The following is a 15,412-nucleotide window of genomic DNA, read 5'->3' as shown; positions in this document are numbered from 1 at the left end:
TAAGTGGTAAGAGAGAAATAAAAAAAATATTTAATATATATTTTAAGACAAAAGAGGTCATTGATTAAAATTTGAGGGTAAATTTTAAATTCTAAAAACACCAATTTACATAATACGCATTACCCTTCTTAATAATTGACCCTTTCCCAAAAAAAAAAAATATATTCATAAATATAACAAACAAACATAATTTTGTAAGGGTAGATTCTAAGTGTCATTAACACCATGCCAAACATAACCTCACAGACTAAATTTTATTTTTACCCTTATAATTCATCCATGTTCCCCTTCCACCTTCATAATTTAAAATTTCCTAATATTGCCCTTATTATATATGAAATGTTTAAAAATTATTTTTCGCTATACTCTCTCCCTCTTTTAGTTTAAAAATTCCTAATATTCCCAATTCATCTTCAAATGCAAGCAATTAAAATCAATAGACTTTAATCTCATCTAGTGTAATGGTTTGGTCTTTGCAAACATATACATTTCATGAGTTCATGAACAACGAATTCACTACAAACCATTATGTATACATTTAAAACACCTGGCTCAAGAGTCATGGTGTGAGGGTGACTGTTCATCTTCTATCCATACATTTTGGTTTAGAATTTGGTCACCTCAATGAAGGAATTGCTTAAGTCAATTGTCATTCTATAAATAAAATGTCAAAATGTTGTTTTAAATAAACATCAAATCATTTCTAAAATAAAAAAGCAAGTTCAATTTTTTCAAAATTCCACTAGGGGAAAAGATTTTGGTATAAGAAATGAATTGAGTCTATGAGATCATGTAGGGCTTCAAATGTGTATTTGTGAGTTCTTATAGGGAACCTTTTTCAGGATTTATGAAAATGAATAATATTTGATTGCAAATCAAAGAAAAAGACACAATTGAAAGATAAACCCACTATTTCATTGAAACTTTTTTAAAAAAGTTCAACAACAAAGGTCTTATGCCAACATTTTGAGCTATGATTACTAGCAATGTAATACATGAAAAAGGCTAAACACTTAGCAACCATTGATTGGAATTTTCCAATCGTTCCTCCCCAACAAACTCATCAACAGAGGTGTCATTCTAATAGTCAATTGGGGTCAAATGTAGAGCATTATTTGGCTTAATGACACTGTAGCTTTATCTTCAAGAAAGTTGATTTCTGGAATCAGTATGGAGAAGTTAGCTATAGAAGGGGTAGGTGTTTTTGTTTTGATAGTTTTTTCTCTTGCCTTTGTAACCACCTTCGATATTGTGAACCTCAGTTCCTTCTTTTTTCCAGTAAAACCTTTCTCCTCAATCGAGTTAACAATCTTACATAACTCGATGACCTTTTCAATCCTCTCAGCTATAACAACCAGGTCAGTGAAATGTTGTGTCGAGCTTCTAACCAAATATTCAAAGTAAGGGGCCTTAAAGGTGGTTGAAAATAAACTGATCATCTATTTTTCTAACAAAGAAGGATTAACCTGTGCAGCTACCTCATGCTATTTTTAGGTGTATTCCCTTATGGACTCTTTGTTATCCTTCTTCATAGCTTACAAGCTTAACCTATCAGAGGTCACGTCTGTAATGAGCTTATATTGCCTAATGAAGGCATCAATAAATCCTTCCACTTTTTTCACCTTGGTATTATCCACCCACATATATCAAGTGAGGGTAGCATAACTCAAGCTATTTTGAAAAAAATGAATCAACAGTTTCTCATCATAAATTACCTTAGCCATTTTGTTGCAGTATGCTTTGAGATGAGTTATAGGGCATTGAGTTCCAATATATTTGATAAATTCTGGCACTCTAAACTTTTTGGGAATGACCACATTGGGCACCAAACACATCTCAGTAGCTTTTATAGGATCATATAGGTTAGTTCCTTCAATTGCCCTCATCCTTTCCTCTAGGGTTGCCAAATTTTTCAGACCACTTTCTTTTACCATCTTATTCTTTTGAGATTTCTTCACTGTAAAGTCCATGAAAGATGACATTCTTATGGGATATGCTAGTTAAGCAAATTAGAAATACATAGCTTATTGAGATTCAGGTGGCACCTTATTTGCCCCCAAATTCTATGAATTGAAAGGAGTTGTAGGCATCTATAGAGGCTAAGTTGTAAATGTTGGTTCTCCGGGTTTAGATCCCGAGGCCTGTTCAAGTAGACTAGTAAGCCTTGCGACTTCTTCTCTAAGACTTTCCAACTTTTTTTGGTGTTGGGCTTCCAACTGGGCTCTTTTTCGTTTTCCATTTGTCTTTTTTGCAGTCAAGTGTTATAGGTGCATTTCAATGAGGAACCTATATTTCAACCTGCTAAATGAAAATCATGCAATTATGCAAAAGTGATGATGTTATCAACAAGAAAAATACATATTCAATGTGACAACGGTCATTATTCATGGATTTTAAGAACCTGATATCGTCATCATGCCAACAGGGGGGATCCTTGTCTAATCTTGTCTAAGTTTGAGCTTTTGATAAGCTTTCGGCTTCCAATTCAAGACAGTTTCCTTTTGTCAACTGTAACAACTCTGACCCTTTTAAAATTTCTATATGACGACCATTTGTCACCCAATGGTCTTAGAATTCAAGATGCCACATGTTGGGCTTGCCTTAGTGACATTACACAAGGAACAACCTAAAAGGTAGGTTCTGGCCATTAAGTGCATGGGGTGAGTTGTTATATAGTCTGAAAAGGAACTTTCGCATGCTTAGTGATCGTCCTCGAGAGGTCAATATGAGGTTTACAAGCAGTGTAAAGATAGAGGCCCTGAGTGGTATCAAATTGGTGTATCGACCACTATCGAGTAAACAATCAAGCGAAAGTTGGATAGTTTCACGAGTCTTACTAGGGCTAAAGTCATTATGGTACCGTTACTTCTCCACATATCCTAAATTTTAAGGTATGTGCTCTTTAAGTGATGCATGATAATAGGGATGTGTACTAAAGCTGTAAAAAGCGATAACCAAATAAACACAACATAAAAAACATTATAACAATTGACAAACAAAATGCAAAGCTTAATCCAATAACAGTTCCTAGTGGAGTCGTCATTTTATAACACCTGATGTCGCACGTCCCCCGTGCGGCGTCTGATGGCGATTTTTTGGGGCGTTTATACCAACACCATAGCAATGCTCTTCTACAGAGATTGGCATAAGCCTTTTCATTACAGGTCAAGTGTATGGGTTGGCCTGTTTTGTCAGGCCTATTAGTTTTAGCAATTCTTGTTATTTTAATATTTAATTAGTTTTAACAATTGTTTTTTGATTTATCAATCCATATATTTTTTAATTTATTCTATAAAGTATAAACAACATCTTTACTTTTTTTATTTAAAAAAATTTTGATAGATGAAAACAGCAATTATTTTCTTTTCTTGTGTTAAGAAATAACTTAAAAACTCCACCCATGGCTTGAGTACAAAACTAGCATTTGCTAAATAAAATAGAATACGTTTTAGTTTTATTATTTATTTTTAAGAGGTTTTTTCATGGAAAATGATAGGATAACAATTAATAGCATTCAATTATTAAAGTTGTTCAATTGGATCTTTCCATGGCTCCTTATCGGTTGGACCAATGCCTCTGTACATGGGTGAAATTTTTATTCGGCTACTGCATTCGTTTTGCAATGTCTAACATTGTTTGTTGTTTTTCTTCTAATTATAATTAAAAGTGTAAGATTCGTTTGGAAAATAGATTCTTTTTTAAAAGTAGTTTTTTTGGAAAATAGGTTTCTGAAAAGTAAATTATTTTTTGATGTTTGGTAGTATCATGGAAAATAAGTTGGAAAATATTTTCCAGTGTTTGGCTATGTCATGAAAAATGAGCTAAAAAATAAATTGTTAATTTTTTTTTCAAGTTTATTAAAATAATGAGACACAAATCTTACAAATTAAAAGGTTAAATGAGAATAAAATTTAAAAAAATCTAATTTCATAAATTATCTCAAATAAAATAAATAACAATCAAAATAATAGAGATCAAAGTAATCTAACAGATAAAAAAGTTGAAAGATGGTGAAATTAAAAAAATATATAATTTCATAAATTATTTCAAATAAAATAAATAACAATTAAAAGAATGATGACCAAATCTAATAGATAAAAAAATTCAATTAAGAAAATCAAATAACAATCATAAAAATGAAGACCAAAGTTGATATAAAAATCAAATTAAATCAAATTCTAAGGGATAAAATTGAAAAAAAAGTTTCAAAACAAAATATATAGCAATCAAAAGTTTGAGGATCAAATTTGATATAATCAGCAAATAACATGACATTTCTAAATTTTTCATAATTTCTGCAAAGTGTTTTCCGCCTAAAATAAAAGGAAAATACTATCCTGAAAACCAAGCCAAATTTTTCTTTGACTGGAAAGTGTTTTTCATTAACCAATTTTTCTAATGACAAACAAACACAGAAAAGTTTGAAAAATAGTTTGCAGAAAATCTCTTCTCATAAAACAAACAAGGTCTTAGTTTATGCACAATTAAAAAAAACAAATCATTTTCATTACATAATAATAATAATAAAAAGAATAAAATTATTATATCTTGAATTTGTTTGCTTTAACTTAGTGGGTGGATTAATATATGTTAGGTTGAGACGACTTCAACAAATCATTTTCATTCGCACGTGTTTCCGAAGGTAGATCAAGCTGACAGCTGAAGCTCATGTTCATTATTGTTGAATGTCATTACGTGCTCCTCAGTCTTTCTCATCCTTTTCCTTGGTGTGGCTGCCAATCTTCAATGGCAGAAGGATCCTGAGTCATCGGAATAATGGATAGCAGACGCAAAGCAAGTGATGTTTCCAACTCATTTTCATCTTTCCTTTCCATCCTCTTCCTTTCAGAGAATTTGGATGCGTTTCGTTAGTGTCATATGATAAAAAGAATAAATACATAAAATATAAAAAAATATTTGGTTGGAAAGCCAGGCAAAAACATAAAATAAATCTATTTTTAAAATAATTTTAAAGTAAATTTCTGTCTTTTAAAAGACACAGATACGTGTCTTCTATGTTTTAACTATTTTCAAATTTTCTATATTTGAAGGAAATAATATTGGGTATCAAAATTAAATTTTTAACAACTAAAACGACCAATCACGTATTAAACAAAAACAAAAGGACCAAAATAAATTTTTTGTCCAAAAATCAAAGTTGCCATTTATTTCCCTATCTTTTTCATTTTGGTTATCTATCTTTCAATTCAACTCTTTCTTTAAATAAATAATAATTAAAAAAAAAAAGCAATCGGACATCAATTTGGGTTTAAAAGGGTTCAATTATGCAAAAACAAAGTTCGACAATCAAATTTTTTAAAAAAAAAATTGATTATCTCAATCCACAATAATTTGTGAGAGATGTACATTGCAGGTTGGGTTTGGGTCAAAAAACTTTTAAACTTTTCATGCTGTAGTGAATTCTTTGATATTATTATTAAACCTGACCCAACATGTCAACTTAAAAAACTCAACTCTTTACCTAATCCTAGTTTTAAATTTAATCGTGTAAGAGTTGTTTCAATGTGACTTAGTAATCTTGAAGGGTCCAAAGATAACCCGAGTGATTGATAAAAGGTTTATTTTGACTTAAAAATTTTTCAAGATGCATCTTCAAGGCATAAATATTGAGAATTTTTCAGTTTTTGGTCAATAGTTAATGGTTCCAATTTGCCTTGAATTTCAGCTTTTGTGGCTGAAAATTCACATTTTATTTTTGCTTTCAATAGAATTCAGATAATGCGTGTTTTGATATATTATATAAAATTAATCAAGTAGATAGATCCAATCCAAAAAAAAAGGGATTTTTTTTAGGAAAAGGATTCAGATTAAGAAAAATGGAATTCAAGATACAACTACAAAAAAAAAATAGTTTTTTTAATATTAAAATGATTATATATTAAATTAATCTAGGCATCATGACTTAATTCATCAAACTCACAACCAAAATCATGGACTCTATTAGATTTAATAATTTTTAAAAAAAACTTTTTTTACTCGATGACATGATAATAAAAATAAACACTCGTAAAATTTAATATCAACTAAATATCAAGATGTTTAACAAATTATAAATATAAGTTCAATTTAAAGATAAAATTGAAGGAACAAAAACGAAAAAGAAAATTCATTGAAAGAAAAAAATTGATAGATAAGATTTTTTAAAAAAATTATTTAATATTATTATTAAATGACTTGACTTCTTATATAACCTTCTTGTTTAATATAGATTTAAAATTAATTTGTATAATCTTGTTTAATGCAGATTTAAAATTAATTTGCATTAAAATAAACTTATAACTTAATTAACTTAATATGTTTAAAAAACAACCCTAACAACCAGTTAAACATTATCTGGCTTCAAAACATTTTGAAGCTAATTTTTTTAATTTAAAAATAAAAATATATTAAATAGATCCAAACTTCAGAACTTAACTTACAATACTATCTAATTTTTAAAAACTCTGTTTTTTTACACTATTTTTATCAGATGTGGTGTTTGGAAAAAAATTATGATAATTAGTTCAAAAATTAAAAGATAGAAATAAAAAAAAAAAGCATAAAAAGAGTTTGAAAAAACCCAAGAAGCTTCTTAAAGCACCATAAACATGTTCGATTCCTTAAGTAGAGTAGCAGTAATAGTTTATTGTTGCAAATCCACTCACTATTTTTTTATTTTATTTTTTTGACAATTTGTTGTATTTTTACCATTAGACAATAGACTTGTTCAATTCTGCTTTGATTAAGAGCAAAGCTACCCTCCATACACTTCTCATGAAAGCCCTACCAATTTTGTGTCTGAGGATGCCATGCCATTACTATGAAGATTAAAAATACCTGCATGGCCAATTGTATCCAAGGGAAAAAAAAAAAAAAACTTTTTGTGCTTGTTATCGAATCATTACTAGGCGATCAGATATAATTAAAACAAACAGAAACACAAGTCCGAGACAACAGAACTTCAAATGTTCTACCACTCCAAGGAGCGCAAAATGTAAAAAGATCTGGTGCTAAAAACCTTATTAAACCTTATTCCATTATCCATGCCTCGGAACAGAGAAGGGACAGTATACGAAGCATATCGTGACTTGGTTTTAGCTGAAAGACCAAGAGAGGAATCGAGGGCTTCATAACTGAGATTGTGACAGGGAGTTGGCCACATCAATCACAAACCGGTACCTGACATCCGATTTGGCAAGCCTATCCATGGCTGTGTTGATTTGATCCATTCGGATCACCTCAACATCTGAGGTAATATTGTGCTTCGCACAGAAGTCCAACATCTCTTGAGTCTCTTTCACCCCTCCAATATCACTTCCACCAACTAGCTTTCGCCCTGCAAGAAGAAGATGGTCACTAGTATAATACAGATTTTCAAGCCAATGTCATGTTTGTAAGGCTACGTTTTAGAGGTTATGGTGACTGAGAAACACAATGAGGTTTGTAGGTGGTTTGTTACAGCTTAAGTTCCATTTACTCAAAAGTACTTAATCTTAATTCAGAAAGCACAGACCAGGTTGACTCATCAACATGCGATCCCCTGAATTTGGGGATCAGGAATGGAGAAACTTACCCAAGACCAAAGGGAAGATAGGCAGCTCAAGGGGCTTCTCAGGCAAGCCCAAAGTAACAAGTTTTCCATTTGTCTTCAGCAGACTAAGAAGTGGAGCCAAGGCATGAACTGCAGACACAGTGTCAATGATGTAATCCATAGTGCCAAATGCTGCCTGCAAAAAAAGCATCACAAATCATCAGGATCTCTGGTAAATGGTAATGCCATGCAGTAAACATATCGGTCTAAACTTCATGAAAGATTTGAGTTAGCAACCGGTATCTACTCTAAAATCTTAAGCTATTAGGGTAAGCTGGAACAGTTCAATTTATAAATAACAAATACAAGTGTGCCTCTACACATGTTAACACGGACATGTTGAGGGTAATTTAAACAAAGTAATAAGCAAAATTCATATCCTCATACAAGTCTTCTTTCTTCAGTGAGGGAATGAATTTCAAAAGGTGGAACTAGACTTGCACTCAAATTGAATACAAGCCCCGATTTGTTAATATATATCCACTGCATACCAAACATCAATCAAATTCTAGAACCTTTAACAACTGCAAATAAGAAATACAAGGACACAGGTCATATTAATTAGTCACCCTAAACCTTAACTTTTACTGTGTTATTATTTAGTGGTTCAATCTGTTATTAATTTGTGAGTGATACCGCATACCTTCATTTTCTCAGGGTCACTGCTCACAAGGAATGAATCAGCACCAAGTCTATCAAGTGCTTCGCTCTCCTTTCTTGATGATGAACTGATGACTGTAACTTTCAAACCAAAGGCCTTACCAATCTTCACAGCAACATGTCCAAGCCCCCCCAATCCTACGATTCCCAAATGCTTCCCTGGTTCTGTCATTCCATAATATTTCATTGGGCTGTACACTGTGATCCCAGCACATAATAGTGGTGCAGCCCCATCAGCAGGCATGCTATCAGGAATACGGAGTACAAAGTGCTGGTCAACCACAATTGTATCAGAATAACCACCATAAGTTTTTGTCCCATCATGGTTTTGGGCATTGTATGTAAATATCATTTTAGGGCAGTAATTCTCCAAGTCCTGGTCGCAATACTCGCATGACTTACAGGAGTTCACCAGTACTCCAACACCAACCTGATCGTCCACTTTGAACTTCTTCACATTGCTTCCAATTTTTGTCACAATACCAACAATTTCATGCCTGCGGAAAAGCAATGGCATTTATTATCTTCCAAATTACTTAACATGCAAATAGCACAAGAAAAAATTCAAAATTTGTTATACCTCCATCATGTCCAACACAAAGTGCACCAGGCACCACATACATAAAAGGTCAGATTTTAATCCTTCACTCCATTTGTGACACAAGGAAATTACTAAGTCCTAAGAGTATTTTGCAAATAAGTTAAGCGTAAGTTCAGTATCTGCAATCATAAACCTAAGAATAAAATCCTTACAGCACACTATATCTTAGCCAATCATCCAACACTCAGCAGAACAGTTCTTTGGCTGTATGTATTCAATGGAAAGAACTAAAAATGAGGTAAACAAAGAATTCAATTTCAGCAATTATAAATCTAGGAGTGGCATTCTTGGGGACAGCATCGAAGTAAAATCATCTAGCAGTTGGCAGAACAATGGCATTGCTAGTGTATAGATAAGCGTCCCCAGCAGTTAGCATTCAGTCAGACTAAAAGTTGTTTAAGCACCTTCTCTGCAGCCGAGGTACAAACTCTCAAGTAACAAAATAGTTCAATATCATGTCCAGGGCATTACACATTTAGAAGCAATCAATACTAATTGATGTTCGGCATATGCTCACATGGAGAGTGTTTCAGCATTTCTCAATGTAGAGATGCAGAAGACAGCCTCAAGGCAGTTTCAGATGGTAAGCAACATAAGTGTTATTTTCTTTGGAACTTCATAAAGACCATCCTTAAAACGGTAGAACTTTGACAACAAAAAGGATCTGGCTTTGCATTAGTGGCTTATGTGCAAATAACAGTTATTATGGGCAGGCATGATTCAGCAAATAACGATAAGAATAAAATTTTTGAAAAGGGAATGAATATTGCATCACACTCTCAATGCACAAAATCAATTATCAGCTTTGGCTGATAGAACGAGTAGAACCTATTTTGTGAATGTGATATGAAGATCATACCCAGGAACCAAAGGATATCTGGAAAACCCCCATTCATTCTTGGCAGCGTGCAAGTCCGAATGGCAAACTCCACAGTACAGGATTTTTATGGTCACATCTTCAACTCCATTGTCCCTGCCAATAATACAAGCAAGAACTTGAAATAACAACAATAACAGGATTGCTTATGAAAAATTTTGTGCCCAAAATTCGTCTGGTATAAGTCTAGAAGCAGTACAAAACAAAGCTGGTAAAGAACCAAGTATCAATATTGATTAGAATAATCTGTAGCACCAAATTCAGTGAAAAATTACAAAGGTACCCTCTAGTTGGTACACCATAATACAATCTAACAAAAAGAAATTACCAATTGATTAGAATAAACATCATTTGTTAGATTTTTCCACCAAAATCATGGAATCACCCCTTCGAAAGATGACTTGGCACACCATGATTTGTCTTTTGCGATGAAAACAACCAGCTAAAATAAGCTTTCCCTCAAAGGGATCGCATCAAACTTAAAAAAAAGAAGAGAAAAATAAAGAAAACATACCACTTAGAATAGATCCATCATATACTATCACTCTTCACAGAAAGATATTCTTCAAACAATATTTATTTATCACTTCCCAAAAAGAAACATTTTTTAATTAACACCTCAACCCCTTAAATCTCTCTCTCTCTCTCTCTCTATTTACTTACTTTTTTACTTATTTATTATTTTTACAATTTAAAATTCTTATTCACCTAATGATTAACCAAAGCTACAAAATCTCAGTACCTCTTCGTGCTAAATGCTAAAGATTCAATCTTTTTCATCTTGGCATTATCACAAAACGTTGAACATCCTCTATAAACCATCAAAGTTACCATCTTTTTCACTCACACATATGTACATACAATCAAGAAAACCAAGAACCATATACAAAAAGAAAAAGAAAAGGAAAAAAGACCATAAGCAAAGAGAAAGCAATAACCTTCTTGAGAAATGAAAGGGAGAAAGGACCCCAGAACTATCTTTGGCAGCCCAGCCAAAAGCCTTATGTGGATGTTCTACTTCTGGTGATTTTGCCATTCTCTCTGCTTTTCACTTCCTTGATGAGTTCAAACTCAGTGCAGAACAATAACCCAGTGATCGTGTGTGTATATATATAAAAGGTTATTCGAGAAAGTAATTTCGGTTGTTTTTTAAAATATTTTTTATTCGTTAATATAATAAAATAATAATTTTTTTAATCTTTTAAAAATTATCATTAATATTATTACATTAAAATAATTTAAAATAAAAAAATTTTAATTTTTTAAAACAAACAAATCAACTACAACAATCATACATGTCCAGAAAGCCACATTTTCGCTTTTTACGGTTCTTGTTACTTTTTCTTAAAGAGGATTGAGACGTGTGTCTAGTTAGCAGTCCTTTTTTATTTTAAGAATTAATTGATTATGTTATGTTTTGTTTTTAAATTTGAATTATTACTCCTTTTTTTATTCCAATTGAATTTTTTACGTTTTAAAACTCATTCAAAAACCTGATTGACCGGGTCATTATGAGCCTAATCATTTGACTTTTTTGTGAATTTCTTTTATTTAAAACAAATGTTGTTTTGATTTCAAAAAAATTTAAAGTTTTTTAAATTCTTTTACAAGTTTATCTAAATAAGGTTTTAAATCTATGGTTTAAAATAATTTCACCGTATTTTTACATGTTCTTTTAAAAATATGATTGTTATATATATTAAATTGAATAAATTATAAATTATTTTTTCTAGTTTTATAAAATGAACTAAATAGTTTTTTCTAGTTAGTTTATAAGTAAATTTTATTAAATTTAAATAGAATGATAGTCTAGTTTAAAATATGATAAAAATGGAAACATTATTTTAATTAAATGATTTGCATTATTTGGAAACAGTTTCCAATCTCATCATTAATTTTTAATTTTTAATTTAATGATTTCAGTTTGATGATAGAAATAAAATAATAAAAAATCTAGTTATTTTTATTTTTATTATCAATACAACAGTACAACTATAAAGTATTGGGTTGGACATTTGTAAAAAGCAAAAAAAAATAGTTTATGTTATGGCCTTTTCTTTGTGAGAGTTAGTTATTGGGGATTTTTTTAATTTTATTTTTTAATATAAAATTTTTATTTTATTATTTTATTTTCTAATATAAGATTTTATTTAACTTTATTTTTCAGTATTATATTGATAGTAAATCAATTTATGTATTTTTTATCATGTAATTAAAGTAATTAAAGTTTTTTGGCTTATTTTTTATTTTTTTTAATTTTATCATTTAATATGAGTTTCTTACTTTCTTTAGATTTTTTTACTCTCTATTTTTAGATTTTTTATTTCAATTTTATCATTTAATTTTAGATTTTTATTTAATTATTTTTTTCATTATTGAGTTAATGTTTTTTCTGACTTATCTAATAAATAAGATCACATCAGGATAACTATCACATAATTTAATTTAAAACTCGATTTAAAAAAAATAGTTGAATCATAATTTTTAAATTTTAAATTTTATTATGTAGAATGAGTATTATGTGAATAATGGTTTCATAATTTTATGGTGTACAATGATTTTTAAATTTTAAATATAAATTAAAAGAAAACTATAAATTATATTCTAAACTAAAATTAAAAAAAAAAAAAAAAACCATCAATATCTTAGGTAGAAGGAATAATCAGACATCAAATCCATATTTAAGTTTCCCACCTGTCTCCTGCTCCTCCTTTTCAGACACGCTTTGATGACAACCATCTCAAAATCTGATATAAATTTAGTGTACTCGACAAGAGAGAGTGCCCTTATTTTCTAACCTAGGAAACAGTGACCTTGGTACTTACTGGCTTTCACAAGAATCACAACCACTACGAGCCCCTCGCATTTATTTCTACTTCAAAACAATGAAAATGATAAATTTTTAACTTGTTTTTTAAAAGTTATTCTCGAACTGTTTTTTTATATGATTATTGATGGTTTTAATATTTTTTTGTTAAAAATACAAAAATTATTTGATCTATTTTTATTTAAAAAATACAATAGATTATATTATCAAATACATGGTGTGTGTTTGATATGATAGCTTTTGCGGTTTGCAATTTAAGGTTCAAAAAAATACAACTCTTATTGATAATATAATCTATTGATAATATATTTTTATTTAAAAAATACAATAAATTTAACAACTCTTATTGTTAAAAATACAACTCTTATTGATAATAAGATGCATTGTATTTTGTTTTATTGGAAAAAAAAATGGACTGGTCATTTTAAATTATGAACAAAATATTAATATTTTATTAAATTAAATATTAATTATTATTAAGTATAAAGTTAAAGATGTAGATAAAATATTGTTTTCAACACCCATTAACATTTTGGATTGCATTTTGATGCTTTTTTTTCATTAAGTTATTGATTTTATTTTTAATTCAATCCTTTTATGATTATATGATGTATTTATGAGGATTTAGAGTTGATAATTTATTTTAATTTATATTTTTATATAATTATTGATGTATCAAAAAAATATTTCAGCATCGAGTTGGTATCAAAGAAATATCTAGCATTGAGTATGGTCTATTTTTAAAAAAGTTTAGTTAAATAAAAAATAATTTTAAAAAACTAGGTTATTAAACTTTGTGGAGTCAATGACATAATTTGTGAGTTTGACAAGGTAACTCTGGTTGTCCCGATTTGTGAGTTTAGTAGGGTATTTTTTTTTTCTAATCGAACTTGATTATATTATAGTCCACAATGTTTTGTTTTTTGTTTTTGAATTTTTATTACGATAACTTTTTCTCAAATATATTTCTATTGATTTCATCTTTTAAAATTGAGATTGTTGAGAATTTAACTTTGTAATTTGCTTCTTTTTATTTTGTCTTTATATGAGGTTAGCGTAGTTTACAAGTTTACCAAGGTAACTCAGGTTGCCTGATTTACGAGTTTGGTGGATTGTCTTTTTTTTTTAATTCAACTTGACTTTTTTTATAGTTTATTTTTTTCTCATGTAGTTTAAAAAATAAATTTATAGAAAATTTATGTTATTAAACTTTATAAAGTAATAAAAATTAAAAAGTGTGAGGAAACTACTGTTCACCAACACATATTGCACTATGAATGACAATAGTAATACATAATGTTTTGCTTTTTTTCTTTCTTTTTCTTTTTGAATTTTTGTTATGATTTTTTTTAAAATTTATTTTTGTCAATTTTATCTTTTAATATTAGGATGGTTGATAATTTGACTTCATAATTTGTTTTTATTTTTATTTTATCCTTTTATAAGGCTAACACGGTTTGCGGGTTTGTAAGAGTAATTCGGGTTGCCCTGTTTATGAGTTAATTGAACTTGATTGTTTTTATTATTTATTTTTTGTCATATAGTTAAAAAAATAATTTTTGAAAAAATTTATGTTATTAAACTTTATAAAGTCCATGGATCTATTTCACAAGTTTTGCTAGTTGACGTAGTTCACATGTATGACAAATTGAACTTTTTTTAATTAGTTTTTTTTATCCATACTAAATTAATTAAGAATTTAGTTTTATAATCGGTTTCACTTTGTCTTTTATGAGGTTATTGTCATCTAAAAAAAATATTTTGGTGTTGGGTTGATATTTGATTTCACAATCGTCTATTTTTGTTATCATATAATTAAATAAATAATAGTTAAAAAAACAAATGATAATTCCATTGGAGTTCATAACTCAATTCACAGATTTGACATACTAGCATGACTTAACCGATTTACAGGTTTGACGATAAGATATATATATATATATATATATATATATATATATATCTTTTAATTATTTTTAATTTATTATTTTTTTATTTCATCCTTTAATATTGTATGGAATAGACTGCATTATGGATTTTTGATTTCTTTCTATAGGGATAATTGTCTAAAAAACATATCTATTTTTAAATTAGTACTTAATTTTATGAGTATCTATTTTTATTATATAATTAAATAAAAAAGTTTATAAAAGAATATTAAACCTATGAAATCGATCAATTTAAGTTAAGATTTAATTAAAAACTTGAGTTAAGTAAAGAGCTGGGTTTGTGGTTTTAAAATTAACTCTTTTGATAAAGTTTAATAATAAAATTAAATCTTTTTTCTATTCTTAATATTCTCTATATTTTTTAAAAAAATTAATCCAAAACAGTAGTGAATCACGGGCAATATCCTGTTATGGCCACTCTTGTCGACTGCCGTAAATTTATATCAGATTTTGAGATGGTTGTCATCAAAGCGTGCTTGAAAAGGAGGAGGAGGCAGGTGGGGAACTTAAATATGGATTTGACGCCTTATTATTGCTTCTACCTAAGATCAACCCAACAACTCCTTCGGCCTCAACTATAAACTCTCTTAATTTGATTGCATTTCTTTGTATCTTTTTGCTACCTGTTCTGGTTTGCAAAATTAAAAATAAAATAAAATTCCAGAGGAGCTAAATCAATTTTTTTTATGGACAAAGATGTTATTACACTATTCAATCTAGACCTAATTAATATCGACCCGACTTAAATGAGTGAGTATTTTTTTGAATCCAATAAATAAAGAATATGGTATGAATATTATCAAACCCGATCCAAAATCCACCTGAACCTATTTCAAAATATATGTTTATACTATACAAATATATTTATAAAATATTTAGATTTTTTAAATATAAATGATATATACAT

General features: G+C 29.2%; 1 protein-coding gene across 1 annotated transcript; it reads right to left on the bottom strand.

Annotated features, from left to right (window-relative positions):
* Positions 1–6,878: 6,878 nt before the first annotated feature.
* LOC7465014 (probable cinnamyl alcohol dehydrogenase 9) lies at positions 6,879–10,835 on the bottom strand. The gene is made up of 5 exons (XM_002300175.4): positions 10,668–10,835; positions 9,712–9,825; positions 8,235–8,748; positions 7,574–7,727; positions 6,879–7,336 (listed from the first exon to the last, which is right to left on the bottom strand). Exons 1-5 carry the CDS (start codon positions 10,763–10,765, stop codon positions 7,128–7,130), a joined length of 1,089 nt encoding a protein of 362 aa, XP_002300211.1. The 5' UTR covers positions 10,766–10,835; the 3' UTR covers positions 6,879–7,127.
* Between the last annotated feature and the right edge of the window lie 4,577 nt (positions 10,836–15,412).

Source organism: Populus trichocarpa, chromosome 1 (genome assembly GCF_000002775.5).
Source record: "Populus trichocarpa isolate Nisqually-1 chromosome 1, P.trichocarpa_v4.1, whole genome shotgun sequence".
NCBI classification, from domain to species: domain Eukaryota; kingdom Viridiplantae; phylum Streptophyta; class Magnoliopsida; order Malpighiales; family Salicaceae; genus Populus; species Populus trichocarpa.
The sequence above is the reverse complement of the archived record's forward strand: the minus strand, read 5'-3'. Positions and strand labels throughout refer to the sequence as shown.

Excerpts from the sequence above, each read along its gene's own strand:
- LOC7465014 (XM_002300175.4), bottom strand. The coding sequence starts at position 10,765 with ATGGCAAAATCACCAGAAGTAGAACATCCACATAAGGCTTTTGGCTGG. Across the intron at positions 8,749-9,711 it reads AGATATCCTTTGGTTCCTGG|GCATGAAATTGTTGGTATTG; the intron begins GTATGATCTTCA and ends GCTTTTCCGCAG. Across the intron at positions 7,728-8,234 it reads GTGACCCTGAGAAAATGAAG|GCAGCATTTGGCACTATGGA; the intron begins GTATGCGGTATC and ends CTTTTTTTGCAG.